The 23899-nt window shown below is 37.2% G+C and overlaps 1 protein-coding gene across 6 annotated transcripts in view; it reads right to left on the reverse strand.

Moving 5' to 3' along the window:
• The window catches only part of kcnip4 (Kv channel interacting protein 4), a 153929-nt gene extending 135051 nt beyond the window's left edge, over positions 1–18878 (reverse strand). For 2 of the 6 annotated variants that reach the window (XM_036216558.1, XM_036216557.1), the window contains exons 1-2: positions 18387–18417; positions 17338–17418 (exon numbers count right to left, since the gene is read on the reverse strand). In XM_036216558.1, the coding sequence (XP_036072451.1) occupies positions 17338–17398 (61 nt within the window). In that variant the 5' untranslated portion in view covers positions 17399–17418; positions 18387–18417. The other 4 variants (XM_024287939.2, XM_024287940.2, XM_024287946.2 and 1 more) reach the window with 4 other exon arrangements.
• Between the last annotated feature and the right edge of the window lie 5021 nt (positions 18879–23899).

Raw genomic sequence — 23899 nt, forward strand, 5'->3', positions numbered from 1 at the left:
ACAAAAGTAATCCCCCATGTCAAAAGTCATTCCAACGCTCAATTTATGACTTCAAAATGGTTTGAAGCTTTGGTGAACTGGTTTGCGAGAGTTGAGTTGCGACCCTCGATTCTTGAGCCGCCGTCCACAAGACTTGAGTTGCACGAGGCTCGAATCGCTCGAATCGCGGGACAAGAGGCTCGAGTCAAGGCCCCCAAGACTTGAGTCAAGGCCCCCCGAGACTTGAGTCAGGTGAGCCACCAGAAAGTGCCTCGGAGCTGCTTACATTGCTTGCTGTCTCTCCCAATTACCCTAAAGTGTGAATAGAGTGGATTCAGAAAATAGTTGAAAGGATGGATTGACATTTTTTCTTTCTTTTGTCTTTCTTTTGTTTTTTTTACATATGCTAACAACCTCTTTACCATTGAGAGACCAATGTCTCTCACAATAAGTCTTCTATCCGGCTGGATAAAGCGTGGTTCCTCATGATGTCGACCCAGGGTGCATACACAGGTAAATAAAAGGGTTCAAATTTGGAAACTTGTAGAACAGCATACAAATACTAAGCAAGTTTAAAGTAATATTACATAGAGATCCAACAAAAATGTACTAATTGAATCAGCTGCGAGCTGCTTTAAGAAGAAGAAAAAAAAGGCACTATTACATTAATATTTGATGGTTAAACGGAGAGCTGAGATTTAGCCAGACCGATTTAGACAAGACAGCTGACAAAGACTATAACCAGTTCATTTGTACATGTAACTTATGCAGTTTCAGTTGAGTTACTCAAGACCAAAACTCTACAAAAACCAAGATTATTTTAAGAAACAAATTACTTATTTAAAAATTACAGGGATAAATGAGAGGTTAATTATGGATATGTAAATGGATATATATCTAGGTTCCAGAGGGGACTGGGCTAACTTAAATGTGTGCATAGAAAAGGTAATTAGAAAAACACATGAACAATGAATCTGTGCTGCCACTGCATCCTTCAATTCACTGAGAGCAAAAGACTTCAGGCAAACTAGCCTCGTCTTAAGACTTGACGAGTAAAGGCAATGCAAGAGAGCCTGAGATGGTTAAAAAAATAAGGTACTGGTGAAGCAGGAAAGGTTACCTTGAAAAGGCTTTGAGAATACGTTGTCAAAGCTGACAGTCTCTTCATCGAGGATCTTCCAGCTGTTCTCTGCCAGTCCCATGGGATATTTCTGACGCTAGGACATAGGAACAAACTTTCCTTATTGTTAAATGTTAGACTAAGTTAGGAAATACGGAAACTGTTAAGACGGACGAGGTGAAGACGGATCTCCCTGTTGGCCATGAAAAAAAAAAGTGTCAAAGAAAACAATCATGTGGCGCTCTCAGCCTTGAAACTACAGCTTTGATTCCTCTACCACTTAAATTCACCAAAACAAAAAGAGCTGAAAGGCTTATTTTGAAATATTGCTGGTGGGACTTTGGGGTCAAGATAAAAATGGAGGTGAAATTTCTGTCAAGAGCTATTTCCACTCAAAGACCTAAAAGCCCTTTTTCAGAGGTGGAAAGCCTGTTTTCTTTAGGGTGGGTCAATATGTTGATGTTCTTTCTTGAGCTCAGGTTGAGGAAAAAACAGTGCATTTATAGTTTTATATTAAGTAATGCATTAGAAACCTCTAAACAAAAGTTAAGCTACGTTCACACCGGGCTCGGAAACGCATATTTAAGCAACCAATGCACACAGATGCACATTTCAGGCTTCTGCGGTCAAAACTCTCACATTCACACAAACAACTTTAAGTATGTTTTGGGGCTCTACATGCAAAAGCCAGATCAAACTTTAACCAATCAGGGACTCAGGTTTGGTAGTGACATATGGATGGCATCCCTTTTTACCGTTTGAACAATGGGACAATACATCAGAACAGAGCTGTGAAAGAAAATGCCTGGAGCAAGATTTACAAAAATTGACCACGCCTCTTCCTACTGTGAGTACATGTACTAGTATTGGGCAGCGACAGACCAGTGTGAACAACATATGCTCAAAGGACGTTCTAGAATGTTCATTTAACCCTTGTGCTTTCTTAAGGGGTCAAGATGACCCGACCCAAATATTGATGTGTGATCCCTCCCATGACAAAGGTGGACAGGATGTTATGTATGCCACAGACATCTGTGAAGATAAAAAAAAATCCTTTAAAAAAAAAGTTCAGCACGTAGATGACCCCACTTTTAATGTAAACATGTCTAGGAACCACAAAGGTTAATATGTTCTTGAACGTCACATGCCCAGAGTGTACATAGAGTCACAGATCAGTTATTTCAAATGTCTTAAAATAATCTCTCATTTGATCTTAATCTTGGTAGTTTTAATTCATCGTCTATAAAAACTAATCACTTCACTGCAAGCTTTGAGTTCTGCCTTAAAAAAAAAATGTCTTAATACTGCTAAACTGAGATTTTTACAACATATGCCTAAATAACACACTCTTAGACATAAGGTATCAATTTGACCGTTTATGCCATCAATGAGAATCCGCTGTTCAGATGCGGAGAAAAGCGGTTTTTCAAATTGTATTTGAAACTGGTATCCAGCACTTTACGAAGTGTGAAGTGCTGCATATCAGCGCAAGGTTGGAAAAAAAACTAGTGTTATGTATTCTAGCTTTTTTCTGTCTTTCTGAGTAAATTGGTTTTTTGAGGATATTGGGGTTGAAAGTTGTTCAAACTATGTGGTTTAGCAAAGTTAACAAAAACACCTAAAAGACACAGCTGTGTTTTATCATTTTCTAAGTTTTCCACCAAATAATCTCACACTTTGCTAATTTTTTTAGCACTCACTGGTTAAATGGATATTTTTGCAGATGAGATACAATATCATTATTATTTGTCCCTAGACAAATGCTGGGGCTGCACGGTGGCGCAGTGGTTAGCGCTCTCGCCTCACAGCGAGAAGGCCCCGGTTCGAATCCCGGCTGGGACCTTTCTGTGTGGAGTTTGCATGTTCTCCCCGTGCATGCGTGGGTTTTCACCGGGGACTCCGGCTTCCTCCCACCGTCCAAAAACATGCTTCATAGGTTAATTGGTGACTCTGAATTGTCCCTAGGTGTGACTGTGAGAGTGGATGGGTGTGTGATTGAGGCCCTGCGACAGACTGGCGACCTGTCCAGGGTGTACCCCGCCTTCGCCCTTCAGTAGCCGGGATAGGCTCCGGCGCCCCGCGACCCCGAAAGGGAAGAAGCGGTCAAGAAAATGGATGGATGGATGGATAGACAAATGCTTTATTTGGGGCAGAGGAATAGAAAAACATTACTATACCGATCATTATTACTGTGTTAAGTGCTTTTGAATGAATGTCTGTGGACAATGGATTGGTAACGCACAGCATAGAAATCCAAACAGCAAACGCATCCCACAGCGAGAATGAAAAACCAATCTGAAGATTCACTCACACCCCTTTACAAGACTGCAGATCTTCCAACAAAAGCACCATTACGCCAAGAGGAAGCAACCATTTCTGAACAGGCATCCCTAACTCTACCTTAAGGAAGGTTCTAGATATCCAACTTTTAATGAAAGAGGAGAGTGGTCCAGGGCTGCCAGAATCAGCTTCTTTTCTACTTTAGAAAACAAACTCCAATCCTTCAGTCATCCTCCCCCACAAAGTGAGGAACCAGCCATCCTGGAATGTATTGATACACGCTGAGACAAGAGCTGCATTTGCACCAAACGACAGACCTGGAGGGGTCCAAGCCTACAGCACCATGCCCTCAAGGCAGCCTCGGCACAAAGAAGCCTCCCAGTATAACCTCCATGCATTGACTGTGCATGAGAACTGGACTGAGTGACCCCTCCCCCCTCGCGTTCCAAACAGGAAGTACCAAGAAGAAAAAAATTCCATAGACTTTTAAAGAGATATATACAGCCAATACTCATTCCATTTGTCAGAATTACCACTCTTGATCCAATAACTTTGTTAACACATTCTTGATCATCCTATTTTTTTAAAAATCATATTTTTTCTGCAGTTCAAATCATAAATTGGCCAATCAGATGCCTTAATCAAGGCATGTGGTCTGACATCGTATGGTTGAAATGCTTAAAAGTTTCTTCCAACAATAAAAAAAGGAAAGGAGCTTTTATACAGTCAATGGTTAGAACTGTGTGACAGAGTGAACAGGACGGGTTGTCCTTTTATCATGATCTGTTGACTGAATTGTTTGGTTAAATGTTATATAATTAAATAAAAATAGATTTTATAATTAACAGTGGAAGATGTCATGCATAAGAACGTGTGAACATTTGAGGCATTTCAAAACTAAAGTTGAAAAACATCATACATGCCATATTTTTTGGAGTATAAGTTGCATTTTTTCATAGTCTGGCGAGGGTTGCGACTTATACTCATTAGTGACCTGTGGCTAAGTTTTTTTAAAGAACAAATGGGTCCATATATTCATAATGTTTCTCATTAACAACTGGTTAACTTTTTGTGGTTATTTCAACCACTAGAGGGCGGTGTAGGTATATGCATTAGTATTTGCTACCGACTGCAACACAGAAGAAGAGCCATCTAAAACAAGAACGTTGTTCTGATTGTTCTCCTTCTGAACTTTATGATATTCGTCTTATTTGGATCAAAACTGTATTATATATACTGTTTTTGTAGTAGATTGCCTTAAAAAAATACCCTGAATGATCTCATGAACTCAGATAGAGCTCTTCAAAATAAATACATCTGATATCTCAACATCTGTGTCTTCCATGCATTATGAATGAGATAGTATATATATATCCAATGTTTCTAAGTAGCAACAAGGCTTAAAAACTTGATGCTAGCTTCCTCCACTCACAACTGGTTTTTGTAAAAGCATTGAGCAGCGAACGTAAATTTGACATCAATTGCGTTCAGTGTGTTACTTGGCAGATTTGTTCAGAAGTATAGCAGTTTTCTCGTAAAACTGCAACTTTTATTCCAAAGTGACTTCAACAACTTGTACTTGAGTGTGACTTATACTCTGAAAAATACAGTACTTTTAACAGTAAACTTTATAACTAGGATGAATTTCCCCCAATTCTAATTTTAAAGCCCCACCAAGAAACATCAACAGGGTTGGAACCATAAACCACAGTGCTCATTATTCTCCACTGAAACGGCTTTATGAGCTACTTTCTTGTTGCTTCCCGGCTCCAATGTCAAAGTGGTCAGAGTCTCTGCATCTCGGTGTTTGCAGGTCATCAGGCAGCTTCAGCAAGGATCAAGGCTCTCTGTCACACTCATACATATCAGCCGACCTCGTCCTCCAAACGGGCTAAAATTAGCAGAACCCAGGAGGGAAGACGGCCTGACAACCTAAACAAACTGCAGTGAGGTATTTCAAGACGTGGAAGAAGACTATCTAAATAAAGGAAAATAGGTTAGTCAAACTCATCAAAATATATTTTTAACTATTACACATTTGTTGTCAACTTAACATTTGCAAAAACTCTACTTCTTTTCAAATATTGGACTCTCTTCTAGATTTGTGTAAACATAAATTCTGTGGTATTTGGCTTTACAGCCAAATCCATGCTTTTAATGTCAATAGTGGTTCAACATTTTAAATGTCAGACTTACTCCGATATAAGGACATTAAAATATAATTATGGTATAGTTTGGAGTATGGATTAATAGGTAAAGAATAAAAAACTCGTATCTACCTTTGGATTCAGAATCTTATGCATTTTCTTTTAAACATAAAGAAAATAAACCAGTACCAAGCGTAAGAAGGCAAAATTTCACAAATCAATAAAGCAGAATTTTAATCAAAATGTATTTTCCAGTGGTTAAAATATTCCAACTTTTCTCGTCTCTGTGTGAAGTCTTGAACGTGTTACTCAAAATGGATTTGAGTTTGTCACATTAAAACTGTCGAATTGGTTGAGAATGCTAAAAGTTGGAGATTTTTTTTTGTTTGTTCCCATTTTATTCATATAAACTCTGAAAGGTTGAAAATGTAAAAGAATCCGTACATTTTGTCTCAGCTACTTCACCCTCACTTACCCTGCATGCCGTTCAAGTGCTCATTGTGACTTGTCACCCGCAGCATGCCCATTGAAAAAAAAAGTGCATGAACATTTACCCTTCACTGGTTTACCTTGTAGTCAATGATCTTAAAATCTTGTCTGGGCCTCCTTTGTGGGTAGAGGTACAGGTTTGCCCAATGCAGACATCTGAATTCTTAAGCTAATATTTTAGCAACGTGTTAGCTTTTTTGGCTAATTCGACATCTACTAAAGGTTTTATGGGCTAATTCTGAGTTAAGCTAGCATTTTAGCAACGCGTTAGCTTTTTTGACTAAATTAACATCTAAAGGTTTTTTGGGCTAATTCTGAGTTAAGCTAATATTTTAGCAACGTGTTAGCTTTTTTTTTAGCTAATTTGACATCTACTAAAGGTTTTTTGGGCTAATTCTGAGTTAAGCTAGCATTTTAGCAATGTGCTAGCTTTTTGGCTAACTTGGTTTCTAATGAGGTTTTAAGAGCAAATTCTGAGTTCTTAAGCTAATATTTTAGCAACGTGTTAGCTTTTTTTTAGCTAATTTGACATCTACTGAAGGTTTTTTGGGCTAATTCTGAGTTAAGCTAATAATTAAGCAACATGTTAGCTTTTTTCACTAAATTAACATCTAAAGGTTTTTTGGGCTAATTCTGAGTTAAGCTAATATTTTAGCAACGTGTTAGCTTTTTTTTTTAGCTAATTTGACATCTACTAAAGGTTTTTTGGGCTAATTCAGAGTTAAGCTAGCATTTTAGCAATGTGCTAGCTTTTTGGCTAACTTGGTTTCTACTGAGGTTTTAAGAGCTAATTCTGAGTTCTTAAGCTAATATTTTTGCAACGTGTTAGCTTTTTTAGCTAATTTGACATCTACTAGAGGTTTTTTGGGCTAATTCTGACTTAAGCTAATATTTTAGCAACGTGTTAGCTTTTTTTGGTTAATTTGACATCTAAAGGTTTTTTGGGCTAATTCTGAGTTAAGCTAGCATTTTAGCAATGTGCTAGCTTTTTGGCTAAGTTGGCATCTACTGAAGTTTAAGAGCTAATTTGGAGTTAAGCTAATATTTTAGCAATGTGATTTTTTTAATGAAATTCTTCATTTTCTTTGTGCACTTTCTGCAAAAAGTGCAAGTTTGATATCAAAACGTTCAGCACATTCATTACATTATTCAGAAATTAAAATAACTTTCTTCAAACAGCTTCAGCAACCACATTCAGCAAAAAGCATTCACACTAGCATTATCGCAGGTTATGAAACTTTTCTGGTTTAAATTCTGTTGAATTTATTTAAATAAACTGATGCAGTGAAATAGAAATTGTGTATTCATTTTTGCTGCATGCTCATGTATCACAAGTCAGATCATAATTGCCATTTTGATCACTAATATCGCAAGTTTTTCTAATATTGAGCAGCCCTAATATTGATTATAGCTGAAAAGGAAGCACATATTTGCACTTAAATAAAAAAAAGATCTTCCAGCATGCATCTCTAGAGGCACATACACCTTTTACCATGATGCAGCTCTCATGGGTCTGTACAGTTTTCAAAGTGATGGAATGCTCCCATAAATTATTCATCTGCAGCGCCTGCTATCTGAAGATAACAGCAGGTCTTTATCGGTCAGCGTGTCCAAACACTCGTCGCCGGCGACTACAAGCACCTAGAGGGATTTGGGCCACTTTTAAGTGTAGGGATGCGTGTCACTGTGGCACTCAAGCATACAAAGGAATACAGCCTATCTGCAGGTTTATGTCGTAAGGGTCACTTTCCTGCTCTCCAGGGGACGCTTCATTTTACGGTCATCGCACAAAGAGCAGTCAGTCGCTGCATTGCTAATGCAGTCTTAGCAGGTGGGTCCTCGCTTTAGTGAGCTCCCCACAAACACCTAATAATAAGGACTAATAGCCAATTAAAAAGCAAGCAGTAAATGTCAGAGATAAGAGGTTTAATTTAATGTTTTAAGAATCTGAACAGAACTGAGTCACTCAAAGCTAAATTTTTAAAGTTATTAGTGCACAATTTTGAAACAAAAAAAGGTTTTAACAACAAAATCACGTACATAATTGTATTTAAATACGAAATTCTTTTTTTTTTAAATGTACATACCTAATTTGAACTTCAAAAGAAACTTTAGAGGTAACTCAGTTCTCTGTGCAGCCACTAGGTGTCAGGTTTCTACAAAGCCTGGATGCCACATTTACCATCCAGCTATTTTCAACTAAAACAACTGAAATCATTTACTGTCAAACTATTTTTCTAGTCTCTTAACACTCTTCATTCACAGCTGCTCTCCCCCCTTAAAACCTATTTTTGGATCCACCCTAATTATTCAAGTGGAGCCCGGCTGGAAACTCACGACGCCCAACATGCAACTGATGGTATGACAGATACGTTCTGCGCCGTGTTATTGTGGAGTCTATATTTAGCGCTGGCAGAACCCTATAGGACATGGACTCTTAGAGGAACGAATTCCCAGAATAGGTTTGTGAATTTTCTCACTGCTGGGACGGGAAGAAAGACAGGCGGATCTTCCAGCTGGCTGTGCACGCTGCGTCTGGCTCCACATACGGCCTGTGTGATGTTCGGCCCTGACACCATTTCACCAACCTCTGGTATAGAAAAAAAATGCTTTTCTGTCAGAGTGATCAACTAATTTACTTTTTAAACTTAATTAAAAATGGTTTACTAAATGGCACTTTTCTGATTCCCTACTCGAAATAAGAATAGAAAAATTAAAAAAACAAAATCCAAAGCTGAGAAGTATCAGGTTTATTTATAGATACCATGGCTCCCAAAAAAAGAGCAACACAAGCTGTTCACATTTAGACAAAAAAACTCATCCAAAGAATACTAAAGGATAATTGTTTTTAACATTTAATGGATGTAATGTCAAGAACAGCGGTCTGCAACCTGCAGCTCCAGAGCCACATGTGTCTCTTTAACCCCTACATTGTGGCTCTTCTATTAAAGAAAAACATAAAAAAGCTCCTAAATGTTAAAAAGTATCTAAATTAATAAGAGAAAAAGTTATAAAGGGGAAAAAACAAATAGTTGAAGGACGATGTGCATCACAAGTGGAACTACAACATTTTAGTGTTCTGTACTACAATCAATGGATGTCAATAAGCACAACCAGTATTAAGGTGCACCGGATTATGAAGCAATTTTTTTATTTTTTTTAAAACTAAAGACATTTTAAGTAAGTTAAAAAAATATGTCAAGGGTCACTTAATCAGTTTGGATTTCATTTTGGTTGTTAGATTTACATTTCTGGCAGAGATGAACCAACAACAGTGAAATTAACTGTTTTAATTTAATCACTGCTGACATTACACTTGATACTACTACGTATGCTTCATTCAGATGATCATATGTGACAGGGTGTCTTGTATTTTCAAAGGAACTTCTGTCAAAAGTAAAAAAAAAAAAAAAATGTGTGTTTTATTCATGCAAAATAAACAGCAGTTTGTTTATTTTTATCATAGTAGTAACACTAGCATAAATAAAAATCAGCCTTATTTTTTTAAAGGGTTGTAGTCAGTGAGAAATCAACCCAAATGGCTCTTGCAGACGGTTGCAGACCCCTGGTCTAGAAGAACGACCAACATGATGGAAAAGTTTTTTAAAAGATCTTAATAAGTCTAAAAGAAAAAATCTTTTTGCTGACACACTCAGATGAAAATTGTGTTTTTAATATTTTCAGAGCATTTTTTTTTAATGGATAAAACAAAGAAAATTTGGCTCAAAATTACATTTCTGAATTTATCTTAAAATCAAATCGATGTAAATCAGGAGCAGAGGAAAAAAATGCAGTTGGAAAAAGAGCAAATTAGTGATGTAGAAGCACCACACGAGCTCTCAGCGACGGGGTTGCATTGCACCGGTGATCCCGCAAAACTTGCAGTCTGCATTAAAATGTAGCAGGAAAAATAAAATGATCAGGATCAAATCTACAAATTACATTTATGGAGCTTAGAGGACAGATTTATTTTATTATTAGTAAACTATCCATCTCATGGGAGGCAGGTGAGGCACTGCTTCACCTGCCTCCCATGACCACATGTCCCTGGTTGAAATGTATTTCAATAAGGAACTAAAAACATGTCCAACTGATCCGAAACCCATCCCAATTATGTCCACCTGCCCGAAGGAATTGTCCCCTGCAAAGTTGGAATCAAAACTGTCGGGAGAACGGAAATCTCTACTCGCCAACTTGCTTATGATTGGAATATTTCATTGACTTTCACACAATCAATCGTATGCCATTTCTGTGATCTGGGGTGTTATTTCATGACACAGTTAAATAATAATGGGTGCTAAACTACATACTTTTATTAAGTTTTCAACTCGGGGCCCCAGTGTGTTGAAGCCCCAGGCGATCGCCTACTTTTGCCTAATGTAAGTCTTGGTGTGGAAAGCAAAAAAAACCCTGTTGCAAATGAAATCCACAAGCTTACTTTCACAGATTCTTCTAAAAATGACAGACGTGATCGTCCCCTCCAATTGACTAAAAATTAAAATGGTTGCTATGGAGATAAGACCAACAGGAAAGCCGCCATTTTGAAAAAAAAAAGGTTTTTGTTTATGAATTTTTCACATACAGCCATCATTTGACATCACAGCATATGTATTTATTTATTTATAAAAGCTAACTGGTAACTATAGTCACCTCTATTTATTAAACGTGTAATATGGTTTCCCATCTGAACAGCTCTCCTCCATCTGTTAACTTCCCATGTCAATATTGGCATCTATATTTGTCCAAGTGCACACATACACATTCATGCAGACATAGGAGCTAAAAGAGAATTGGCACAGAGACGTATACGTCTTTATTTTGGTGTCCTGAAGCCAAAACGCAGCTCTGCAACTTAAAAGCCATCACTATTAAGCCACAAAAACCATTAGAAGTCTAATAAAACAGACAGCTGGACTAATATGAGTCGCCTGGCTAAGAGGTACATGGTTTTTATAGAAAAGGCTACATATTACACAGCGCTCGAATGAATAATGCCAACCTGTACTGTTTTGACAGGGATCCAAGAAATCATTTATTAATTCTTTTTTTATTGCAGTCTTTCATGCTTCCACTGAAGTAATCTTAAACCCAAAAAGAAATTAAAATCTGGTAAATGTAGGTCTCCCTCTCTTCCATTTAAACAAAAACCGTTTCCTCTTGCAGCTGCAGTGAGTCGGTCGAAAAACGTACCTGTCTGCCTGCAGAGCCTCTGATTTATTCTGGTTTACTATTGTTTCTCTTTTGTTTACACAGAGTCATTTGGAAAATGTTCCTTTTTATCTAAATGTATGACAGCAAAGTCCGTTGGTTTGGACCAAGTCAGCTTATTGGGGGAAACAAACTCTGGTTCACTTTAAGCGAACCAAATGTGTCCAGTCTGAACATAAACTCAGAAATGTGTAACTGTTACAGCAACAGGGTTTAATAAAATAAAATACATTTCATACAAGAGCAAAAATAACTAAAGTGACCAGAGTTTTTTTCCATCTTAAATCAAAGGACTGCAATTCATCCTTGCTTTGACCTTGCCAGAAACATGTTTGCAAGCTGAGACCAAGCCTCGCCACCCAGTTTGCGCCGTCTGTTTGGCACTTTAAGCAAAGAAGCCAAATAAAAGGGAATGTGTGGCATAAACAAGTCTGTGGGTGGAAACATAAACATGACAGATCACTTCTCTTAGCCTTCACCAAGAATAAACAGGCACCTTATGTTCAGGCCGTCTTTAAAAGCACAGAAGCAAAGCTCCGACCCCTCCTGGTGGAGCTCCCCAATCAACCGGTGAGTGTACATCACCGTCCCATCTCACCTGAAGCTGCGTTTGTTTTTCTTTGCTCATTTTCTCTGGCTCGAGTCCCAAGGCAGATGGTCCACGAGAGCAGACGTGCCCCACCCGTTCTAAGGAAAAACAACGGCTTGGACACCAAGCAAACAAAATCTACTACAGGGTTCCCAAGAGAAGAGCCAAGACGCTCATGAGGCATTTAATCCTGGATCCGACTAGAGATCACCTTTTATGGGCAAACCGATTACAACACGAAACAACGAAGATTTGATTCCTGGGAAAGGGAAATGCAACTGAGTCCCGAGCAGTTGGTATGACAAGGCAATCTAATGCTCTCTAAATGTGTCATACTGAAGATATTTCGAGAAAAGACAATAGAAACACAACAACACTCAAAGTCTATATTACAGTTTTTGTGTTTTAGAAGCGCATTGTGGCAGAAGTGGTAAAAGTCACTATTAATATGCATTTAAAATTAAAAAATGTAGGAAATAGCTTTTGGTTTAGGCTTATTTATCCACTTTCATATATATTTAAAAAAACATTTTACTCAACAAAGATGGGACTTGTGCCACTAATCTTGTGCGGCACACTGTCAAAGATTTTCCTGTAAAAAGCTGAATCACTACTCTGACAGATTTAGAGCAGTCCTGTCAATCTGTACCTTTTCTTCACTGTGATCGCAAGACCCCTGTCTGACGACGGAAATACACAAACTCAAACACACACCAGCAACATATGGGCGCAATGCTCCTATTTAAAGTAGTTTAGCAACAGAAACATGTATACAGTCCCGTGCATTTGCATTTTAATTACCATATTTTCTGGACTGTAAGTCGCTCCGGAATATAAGTCGCACTTTTATGAGAAAAGTCCAACATTTAGTCCAAGGAGAGAAAAATAAAAATAATGTCTTGATGCTAATAAGAAAATCAATAATGCCCATGAGGAGAGTAATTAGATTTTCAGCAATGTTTGTTTTGAACGGAACTTCTTCTTCTGCATTTTTATCAGCTGTCAGCAACAAATACTGTAGTGCCCTCTAGTGGTTGTTATGGGGAAACAACGGCTAAAAGGCAACTGGTTGTTAGTGGGGAAAATAACGAATATATGAGGGTATTGATGTCTAAAAATAAATCAAAATGAGTTTAGTAAAAATGCAACTTATAGTCTGGAAAATACAGTAATTGATTTATCAGAGATAAAAGACTTAGCTTTTTTTTAAGCCGATAAAAATTGTGTTTAGCGTTTTTAATATGTTCTTGCGGCATTCTTTTTGTTTTTCTAGGACAGCAAAATTAAGATAAAAATTGCAGTTCTGAGTATTTATTTAAAATAGTTGGAAATCAGGAACAAACGAAGAAATACCGCCAGAAAAAGAGCATATTTGTAACATAGAAAATACACTGGGCGAGTCACAAGCTCAGCTCCGTTCTGTTACATCCACTTGCAGGCAAATAGATCCATGAAGGTCTTCATTTCCTCATCTGAAATGGTATCTGCTTCAAAATTGTACAGCTGTATGCCATTGTTGTTGTGTAAAGCTGCGTTCACACTACTCTTGGCAATGCACGGACAAGAAATCCCTTTCAATAAAAAGCCTTTACATTTAGGTTTTAAAACACTCGTTTAAATACAAGTTTTTATAACCATTTTTGCGTACAAAAAAACGTGCGGCCAGTAAGCGCATATTGCAAGCTAAATCAGGTCAAACTTTGACCAATCAGGAACTAGGATTGGTAGTGATGCATATTAGGCGTCACTTTTATAACATAAAAGTTCCAAATGTTTGAAAATTGATAATGAAAAAGAAATTAATAAATATCATTTTAGGCCGGCTGGAATTATATGACACAAGGCCGAGTCTGAATTCTCCCCTACCCCTCAAACTGCAGGGGCATTTGTAGGGGTAGGGGTCTCTGAAATTGTTTTTTAAGGGACTTTTCATTGCATAGACCTCTAACGTGAGGGTGTTCCAAGTCGAGCTGGAGGAAAAACCCATTTTTTTTTTACATGGGCGTGCGCTGAAGTACAGAAGTTAACAATTAAACTTAAGTGACGACTTTTTGGCCCAATAGGAATTCTTCCCATCTCACTACCTCAACATTTAGCCCTCCAAAGGGAGAGTTATGGAAAAATAGAATTCGGATGTCACTTCCTCTCGATGACGTCATCAATAGTCGCCAAATGTTATTTATTTTCTGTCCGCTTGCAGCTACGTGCCAACTTAAATGACCGGCAACTATTGATGATGTCATCAAGAGGAAATTTTGTTTCAACTTGAAGAGACTATCGTTCCATAACTCTCCATTTGGAGGGCTAAATGTAGGGGTAGGGAGAAGCCATAGAGGAGTAATTCGGATTTGCCTCAACTCTTTCATGTTCCGGAATAGAGCTGTGAAAGAAAAACCCTTCGCAAGATTCGGTCTTTAAGATAAAAAAAAAAAAAAAAAAAGAGAGCGGGAGGAGTAATGGAAGAATCCACAGTAAACTCAGGAGTTATTTCAACTTTAACAACCTCGACTTATTTAGAATGGAAATGAATGAGAGTGACCTTTAGTTTTCCTGCTTCAAGATTTACTAAAGAACTTGCATTTCTTTCATTTCTATTCCCAATTTGATTTTATTGCAATGTTACACAATAAATTATATGTGAAGACTCCAATGTTAAAAAAAATGGGCACGAGAGAGACTTTTTGTAGGCAAAAATTCGAATTTTACAATAAAAACAAAAAGAAAAATAACAATCGCTTTGAAAGAAAATTGATTCATAGGTTTAATTAATTAATTCCTTTTTGCCAAACGGAAGCAATCAAAAAAATATCCTGGCATTTCTAAATTGACCAACTGAAAAGAACAATTCTTTCCACACACCAAAACGCTCAAAAGGGGGGAAAAAAATGGAAATCACACCAAATATTATTGCAGGAAAGTGCAATGATATTAAGCTTTAATTTCACAGATATAAATTTATAATAAACTGTCACATTGGTACCGTTTTCCCTCTCAAACTGAAGTCAGTGGAGCACAATTAAAGATGCATAACGAGCCATGAATAATTACAAAATCCATCTTCCGGGTTTTGTTGTGTAACCATTTGGCTTACAGTTCAGTAATTTACAAAAGATTCATTTTAAAGCAAGACCCTCCTTACCAAAGTGTCCAAAGGGAAAGTATGGCATTTATATCATTTTGCTTAATGCACACAGGAACTTTAATCTGACTTAACAACGCTGCTTCACGCAAAGCCTTTTAGAAACGGAGGGATTGTTGGGAAGCTGCAGGCAGAACGACAGAAGTCACGGTGATGATATGCAAGAGCTCCAAAGCACTGAGGCAGTCCCACCTCAGAGGATCAGATCACGGCTGGATGACTACAGCGTTCTCAACCATACATCTTTGAATTTCTTAGGGGAGAGTAGACTATGGGATTTCTCCCAATCCAGTATGATCAATATCAGCTGAACAGCACAATCGTCCACTTCAAGGCCAATATTCAGAGATCTCACATTCATATGTAATGATTTCAAATGTTTTAAAGAACTTTAGAAAAAAATAAAGATATTTGGAAAATTAAACAGTAATTTTCTTTAATTCCTTGTGGAAAACTCCATAAAAAAATCACCACAAAGAACTTTGTAGTATCTGAACGCATTCGGTTTCCAATCATGAATGCACATCAGCAACAGAAGGATAATTATAAGTCAATTAGGTTTGCAGACAAACATTATACTGATAAGTGCTTTACTACTTTTCCAGCTCTAAAGGAGATCATTTAGATGCCTGAGGGGGACCTATGGACTAACGGCGGGTCGTTATTATTCTGAATGTCAGCCGAATACAGCAAGGTGGGGGTGGGAGCAAGACAAATATTATGAAACTTCATATTTTATCTACTTTTTTACCCCCATTTAATGGATGTCTGCTTGGCTTTTCATTACCACGAAGACTGCAGTTCACACCAGGCTTTCATGGTTTAATATATTTTTTTAAAAAAAGGTTAGTAAGTTGGGATTTCAAAATAAAAGCTGTCCTAAATGAAATCCATATTATATATATATGTATATAGAAGATGCCATTTTTAAAATCCATATCCACTTAATACAATTTTAAGTAATACTCTACAACATATGTAAAGTTTATATCCAGTTATTGGGCATTTAAATGTTTTTTCCAAATATGTAAAGTTTACATTTACTTGATGCATTATTTATTTGAATACATGTAAAGTTTTTATCCATTTGAATTATTTTTTCAACTTTTTAAAAATTTCATACATTTAAAGCTATTTTAAATATTTTTTCAATAGATGTAAAGTTTAAATCCAATTAATACATCTGACATTTTTTTTAGATATTTGCCAAATGTATGACATTTTAAACATTTTTTGTTAATAGATGTAACATTTACACCCAGTTAACGCATTTTTTTACAATATTTGTCAAATTTACATAAATGTAATGCAGTTTTAAAATTTTTTTCTTAATGTATTTTTAAAAAACAATGTTTGTAAAATGTACTTATATTTAATGCCGTTTCAAACTATTATTGTCAATAGCTGTAATGTTTACATCCATGTAATGCATTTTAAATGTTTTTTAACAGTATTTGTAAAGTATATACGTTTAATGCCATTTTAAACAATTTTGTCAATAGATGTAAAGCGTACATACATTTTTTAATACATATTTTTATACAATATTTGTAAAATTTACATATATTTAATACATTTTTTAAACCCTTTCTGTCAACAGATGTGGAGTTTACATCCAGTTCAAAGGGTTTTAAATATCCTTCCAAATGTGCACAGTTTAGTGTTTTTCTTTAATTGTGAAAATAATTATTAACAAATTTAAAACTACAACCTGGGCATTTGACATTAAAACTAAAATAGAAAACATATTTTGCGGTGAAAAATTGATCAAATGCTACAAATCTGGGTAAAAGATTGATTCCTGTCACAATAAATATATAAATACATATATAAACGAAGAGTACTAACGTAAATACAAACTGTGGAACTTTTGTTCCTCTTAAGAGTAATCTCAGTTTAATAAATACAAATTCAAATCCAAAATCCTGAAGAACTGATTTGTACACAACTGTGCAGGATTTTTTTTACATGGTTTGTCCACGTTTTATGGGGCAGAAAACCTTTATTTTACCAAATATTTTTTTAGAAACACATTTTCCATTAATTAAGGTGACCCACCAAACAATGAGCACAAACTATTTTCCCTCAAAGAAAGGCAAAAGTGGAGACAACAGAGCATAACTAATAACACCAATTCAAGAACAAGAAAATAATAACATTAACTTTAATATAAGATAGTCTTTTTAAAGAAATACATCATCAAATAATGCATTAGAAATAACTTTAGTCAATAAATTAATGTTTCTAAAGTCAGAAATCGAGCAAAAAGGGAAATTAAAAAATAAAATACGTAAAGCAGAAGTTTCTAACTCATGTTTTCTCCAAACGTGAGTTAATTCACATAAATGACATTTTGTTTTAAAGAACCGTGTCACCACCGTCCTACCAGTTGATGAAACAGCAGCATCCACCCGCGCGGACACGGTCAGAACTCTCCGAGGATCCATGGCGGCGTTAGCTTTTTCCTCTGTGGAGCAAAAAAAAATGAAAGCAAGTTTGCGCTCACAGAAGCCGACAACAAGATAAGGACGCCTGCTACTACACTCCGCTCCAAAACTCACAAGTTTCCCTCTCGTTTGACAGAATGGGAGGGATGTTGGTGCACGCGGCACTGCAGCGGGCGCGCGCTCCTCGCGCGAGCGCCTTTAGGCGCTGATGCTAGTGAGGGGCGACATTCCCACTGCTGTTTGGGGGATTTTCTCTTATTTTATGGCTCTAAAGGGGTATTGTTTGTAAAATAATACTATTTTCCCTCAATTTGTATATCAGTTGTTTATTGTTTGTGCTCTGAAGCAACTAAAGGTGGCATATTTGTGGTCCAAAAGATGTAAAAACACGTAGAAATGGGCGAAACACGTCATTGTTTGCCATTGACAAAGTTTTAAAGACCAACTTCGATGAAAAATTAATTTTTAACATGTTCTTGTGGCATATTTTATTTGTTGAAATCTGTGAGACTCGAGAGCAGACAAAAGGATGCTGTGGAAAAAGCCTGTAGCTATGACGTATGGTGCTTCCTGCTCTGCTCCATCCTAATGCTCCCACTTGTATACAACTATATCCACAACCGTCTTTGTTTTCCTGGAATCTTGCTCCAAACTGCTCAAGTATTGATTTTTTTTTTTTTTTTTTTTTTTTAATTGCACCGCTAACATTAGCTTGGGGTTGATGGGAAATCAGTGCAAGCTTACTCCCCACTAATAATCCCACCCACAACTCAAAGGCAAATTTCTGATGAACTACCATTGCTATGATGAAACTATGTCCTAGAAACGGCAAAAGTATTTGGATTTTTGGTTAAAAATGGTGTATTCATAACTAAAAGACTACTGGGAACACTTTTACAAAAGATGATCAGAAAAACAAGTTATTAGCAACTAACTAATCAATTAGGTCTTAGCCTTAACTAGTACCATCTCCTCTTATTCCACTAACCTTCCTGGTTGAAGTCATTGTTCACTTTCAATCTTCATTACTTACCAAACACCAGTTTGAAGTTGCCCCAAATGGTCAGGCCCTACCTGGACTGGTGGATCTTGGCATGCCAGGCGTTAACAGGTGCAGACTATCAGACACGTGATGGGCAGCACCTGGAGGGGCCAGGAGCTCTAAACAAGAGTCAATAGCTACAGTATTACTCTAGCAGAGAGGATCTGTCCAGTTTTTTAGGAATATGATGCAAAGGTACAGCAGTCAGCATGTGATCGGAGTAATGCAGGTTTGGATCCTGGCTTGCCATGCGTCGACGTGTCCTTGGCACTGAACTCCAAATTGTTCCTGGTGATTCCAGGTTGGCAGCTTGCATGTCAGCAGAATGTAAATGTATATAATCAATAGATCTATAAAAAAAAATAAAAAAACGCCTAATGTGTGGCAGCTCAAAGTGCTTCACAATTAAAAACAACAAAATACAAAAACAATATATACCGTGAATAGAAACAATAGCAGGACTATAATTATAAAAGAGACATGGCTTGGCTCTTGTGAGTATAGATGAATCAGACTGTGATCGTGTAGCACTTTGGATCTTCATCAAAGTAGAAAAGCCCTATAAATGATATGCCATTCAACATCCTACAACAAATGCATGTATCCATCTGTCTTGATACGTGGTACACGAATCGATACGAAAAGATTCAACTAACTTTGTGGTGATACGATGCCGTCCAACGTTTAACAGTAAAATAGGCGTTTGCACTCGTTTTCTACTGATCAAAACCTAGAAGGGGCCACATAATTTTACTTTAGCCTGGGCAGCTAGTAACCAATGTTGTGCAGCATAAGATAATATGTGCTTTTAACTCATAAAAGATCAAACTTTTTACCAAAGTTTTGCTTTGCATATGAAATGTGTTCATTCTGGAGGTAGCGTTCAGCAAGGAAAACATCTTCAGGTCATCAGGGATGTAAAATCCTACATAGTTTATCATCTATGTGCACCTCAGCCATCAATCAAGTAATCCTTACTTTAAAAAAAATGCTATTTTATTTTTCTTTCTTCTTTTTTTCCCTCTGTCCTCAGCAGTCTTACAGTGCTGGGTTTTGTTATTTTAGTTTGGTAGTCTTAGTTTGCGGGTTTTGTTTATTTGTTTTCTTTAGGTAGTTTTGCAGGGAGCTGCCGACTCCGACGGTCAAAATGGCTGGGTTAGCAGTCTCCCTGACTTATTTTATGTTTGGCATTTTATTTAGCATTTTAAACTATAAATGAAAATTCTTTTAACAGATATGATCTTATTAGCATTTTTTTTTTGCATCACATCTACTTATAAAGGCAAAGACAGAAGAGACACATTAGGACGACAAACTGACTAAAGTAGACAAAAACCTATTATTTAGTTCCAGATGGATTTCATATCTTTTCATCAACATAATCTTGCTTGCATCAGTGATTTTCAACCGATACTGCTGTTACTCTCAAAACTAGATCAATTATTTGGCTTGTATCTTTTATAACCCTAAGAAGCAACTACAAATATGGTATGAACTTATTTTAAGCACCTAAGAAATAATCAACAAAACATTATATATGGAACTAATATAGGAAGAGGGGCATACTTTTAACAAATTATTCACATACTAAAACCTAATAAAATATGACTCAGAACTCTTCTAGGATTCATTGGTTTTTGGTTATCCCACCAATTCATCAACTGTTCTTTTTTCACAGAATCCAATCTCTTCAACCAAAATCAATCAAACCATGTCCAGCTCAGCAGAGGACTTCACACCGATAAGGAATGACGTCTTCCACAATATGAGGCTTTTTTTTTTCTTCCACACAGATGGAAACTGTTTGCTCCTTCGTCTGTCACACTCAACAATTGTTTCTCTGCGTCAAGAGGAAGGTTTGCCTGGCGTGCTGTAGGCTAAATTACAGTTTTGGGTTCCCAGTGTGTGGTCTGTCATAAATCTTTCAATGGAAAAAGTTTAGACAGTTATATAATACTGCGTCAAAACACTTGTGGGTGCTGCCGGATGAGAAGCGATTGTGCAGACAGGTACACAAAACTCGCACTGACTCTAACCACTCCAAATCAATGCTCGGAGTTTTCATTTTCAGAAAATGTTCTTGTTTTTGTTTCTTTTTCACTTGAATGCAGAGCTCACCATCAGCACGCCTGAGAAGTAGAGAATTTGAAAGAAAACTGCACAAATGCTCAAGTCAACAAAAAAACAGTGATGACAATGATTGTTTAAGTGCCTCCCAAGATTACCACAAAGGCTTCCGTCCCCCATTCCCACTGTAAAACACATTTAAGCACAACAGACAGCTGCAGAAAAACCATGAAACGATAAGCCGTTTAGCCAGCAGCTAAGATGGGAAAACCGCTGACTCGAGCTCCGTCTCTCACCAAGCGTGATGCGTTCGTTAGCCATCTTCAGGGAAAAAGAATATTTTTAAGGTTATTTATAGATGGAATCCATATGGTGGCACTTTTGTTGTTTCTAACAAACTAACAGATTACGGCAAAGTTGGAAAAACAGAAAGGAACTTGTAACAATCGGGATACAGAGTGACTAAGATATATTTTACATTTTATATCTTTTAACCAACATAATCTTGTTCATATCTGTGGTTTTCAAATGATACTGCAGTTGATCAATCAATTTTCAATAAGTATCTATTTTTAAATCCCTAATTGATACTTTTATTACTCCCACTGCCCGACTGATTTTTCGATACATATCTAATATCTTTTACATCCCTTCTATATTTGTCTTTTAGTTTATAAAAACAGAAACATCAAAACAAGTGTACATTTTGACCCTTAAACATGAATACAATCATTTTTAAAGACAAAAATGCTTCATTTGACACTGTACTACAAAGAAAATCATGTTTTTAGTATGTTCTTGTGGCATTTTTCTCATGATTGATATAAAGAAAATTAAGTTTAAAATTGCATTTCTGAGTATTATTTATTAAAATTGCTGTGAATCACGAGTAGACAAAAAAATGCTGTTGATAAAGCTTTTTGGGATGTAGAAAAATGACAAAACTCTCTGCTCCACTCCATTCTGATCTGGTGGTGTATAATGCCAAGAGCAATACAATACATATCGCGATACATGTCTCATGGTGAAGTATGTATCGCGATATATCCTAAGATTGTGTCAAAGAGGCTCACTGTTCTGAGCTGCCAACTAGCAATCGGGGGTTTAGATGACAAAAAAGTAAGATGCTGAAGGACACGTAAATAATTAAATATCATTGTTAATATTTTAAATTGACATATCGTCAAATGAAATATTGTGATTTATTGCCGTATTGATTATTTCCTACACCACATGAGCACAGGTAAATGGACGACAATGTCGACCATTATGCAGACGTGGTTGCAGCAGTTATTTTGGAGAAAAAAATCCACCATGTATGAGTAAAGGATAAAAATTGCAATTCCACATTTTAAAGTGCCTCAATATGAGGAGTTATTAAAAAAAATCTTGGGTACGGTTAAGCATACAGCCGTTGTGATTTAATGATCAAGCTAGCAGCACAGCCTCCCCAGAGACCACCGAATGAGCATCTATTTCTGTCCTCATCTCTTATGATGCCCGGAGTTTAATCCAGATATATTTAGGTTTGCACAAAGTCCCCACACTGTCTTTAATGAGGAGACTGTGCTGATATTAGAAAGTCACTCTTCTGTTTATCAAACCAAGCAGAAAGACTAAAAACACAACGTCTGCATGGCTCAAATGTGGTGATACAGTACAGGCGGAGTTTTTAGGTTTGTGGGAGACAAATCCGTCAGCAAGCCAACACAATGACAAGAGGAACTTGATAAACTGGAAGAGAAATTGTTATTTACAACCAAGTCCAGGCAGATGGTATAACATTCAAGTTCCTTGAATGCATCAGAAGGGAAATAGTGATGTGAGGAACTACAAACACATGTCATGAAACTAATATACCCTAACAAAATTAGGGAAACTATCATGATGGTGATAGACGACAAACTGCTTTGTTTTATAAAAAAGTTTTAGGGACATCTGGAGGCTCTTTCAATTCTGAATAAAACTGGTAGACATTAATTATAATGATCAGGTGACCAAAACAAAGACCTGTGTCAGTGATGGTTCTCGTTTATCCATAGGACGACATCAAGAATCTGGCAACTGTTGGGTGAAGGACGAGGCTGAATGGATGGACAATGTCAGGAAGCTGAGTCATGGCTTACAAAAGTCCTTCTTCATAGGTTCTACCTCTCAACCTAGTGACTTGTTCAATCCCACTTGGATAGTGGTGAAACATCAAGTATCAAGATGCTATGACTCAAGTTCAAGACAAACAGCTTAGTAGTTTGGGGTCGCAAAGACCTGGAAATCCATTGAAAGCCATGCTATGTTAAGAGTTGCTATTCGAGTCCTTTATTCTTTGTAGAGAGGAGGTAGGGACAGTCATTTCTCTCCACTGCCTGATGAGCCCCTACAGGTGTTTATGACCGGAGTGAAAACTGTCCTGTCCTGTCTGGGTTTCTGGAGACTCTTGGCGATAGATAGAAGGTTATATCTTTAGACCGCCATTTCTGTTGAGTGAAGGTTTATCTTTTTTCACCGAAATAGATTTCACATTCAAACCCTCCTTTCTTTTTGGATCACTCTGTCTTCAAAGGAGCCATTTATGCTACACATTCTCACTCCCAACTCGTCATATGTGGACGTGTGGTTCAGGCCCCCTCCAAGTCACTTTTTGAAATTTTGGGTGTCTCCAACTTGTTGTTTTTTGATGTGCTGGATGTTTCCATGGCATCAGGAGTCCACAACCCTTGGGACGCAGAACCATTACCGGATTAGGATACTGGTACCAGGTTAGGGTACCGGTCTGCATCCCGAGGGTTGGAGACTCCTGATTATAGTGTGCATTTTTTTCCCGTCTACAGCCCAATATCAAGAGCCCCTTGGACCGGTACCAGTTTGCAGCCTGGATGTTGGGGACCCGTGCTTTAATGGAAACAGCCAGCACGACAAAAAAAAAAACGAGGAGACACCCAAAACGTCAAAAACTGACATGGAGGAGGCCCAAACCATACGTCCATATATGACGAGTTGGGAGTGAGAATGCTTTGATTTATGGCCTCTAGGTGGAGATATACCGCACACTGTGGTCCACTGGAGTTGGTCTTGGGGTATTGATACAAACTGTTGTTATAAATGGTTGTTAGGTCTGTGAGTTTTGTAGCAGTGGATTGAGTACATCACAATACTTTGGAGCTGAGAAGTAGGTCCTTCAGATGAAACCAAAATTATTATTTTAGGGCATCATTAAAGACTCAAGCTGATGAAAATTATGTCTTTGGTGCTTGAAAAATGTTCCTTTGGAATTTTTTTTGATGACGCAAGACAAATATAAAGAAAATTAAGCTAAAAGATGCAGTATTTTTTTTCTTCAAATCCTGGTGTATCAGAAAACAAAACTGGCATAAGCTCCCTGTTCCGCTCCATTT

Source organism: Oryzias melastigma, linkage group LG18 (genome assembly GCF_002922805.2).
Source record: "Oryzias melastigma strain HK-1 linkage group LG18, ASM292280v2, whole genome shotgun sequence".
Taxonomy (NCBI): domain Eukaryota; kingdom Metazoa; phylum Chordata; class Actinopteri; order Beloniformes; family Adrianichthyidae; genus Oryzias; species Oryzias melastigma.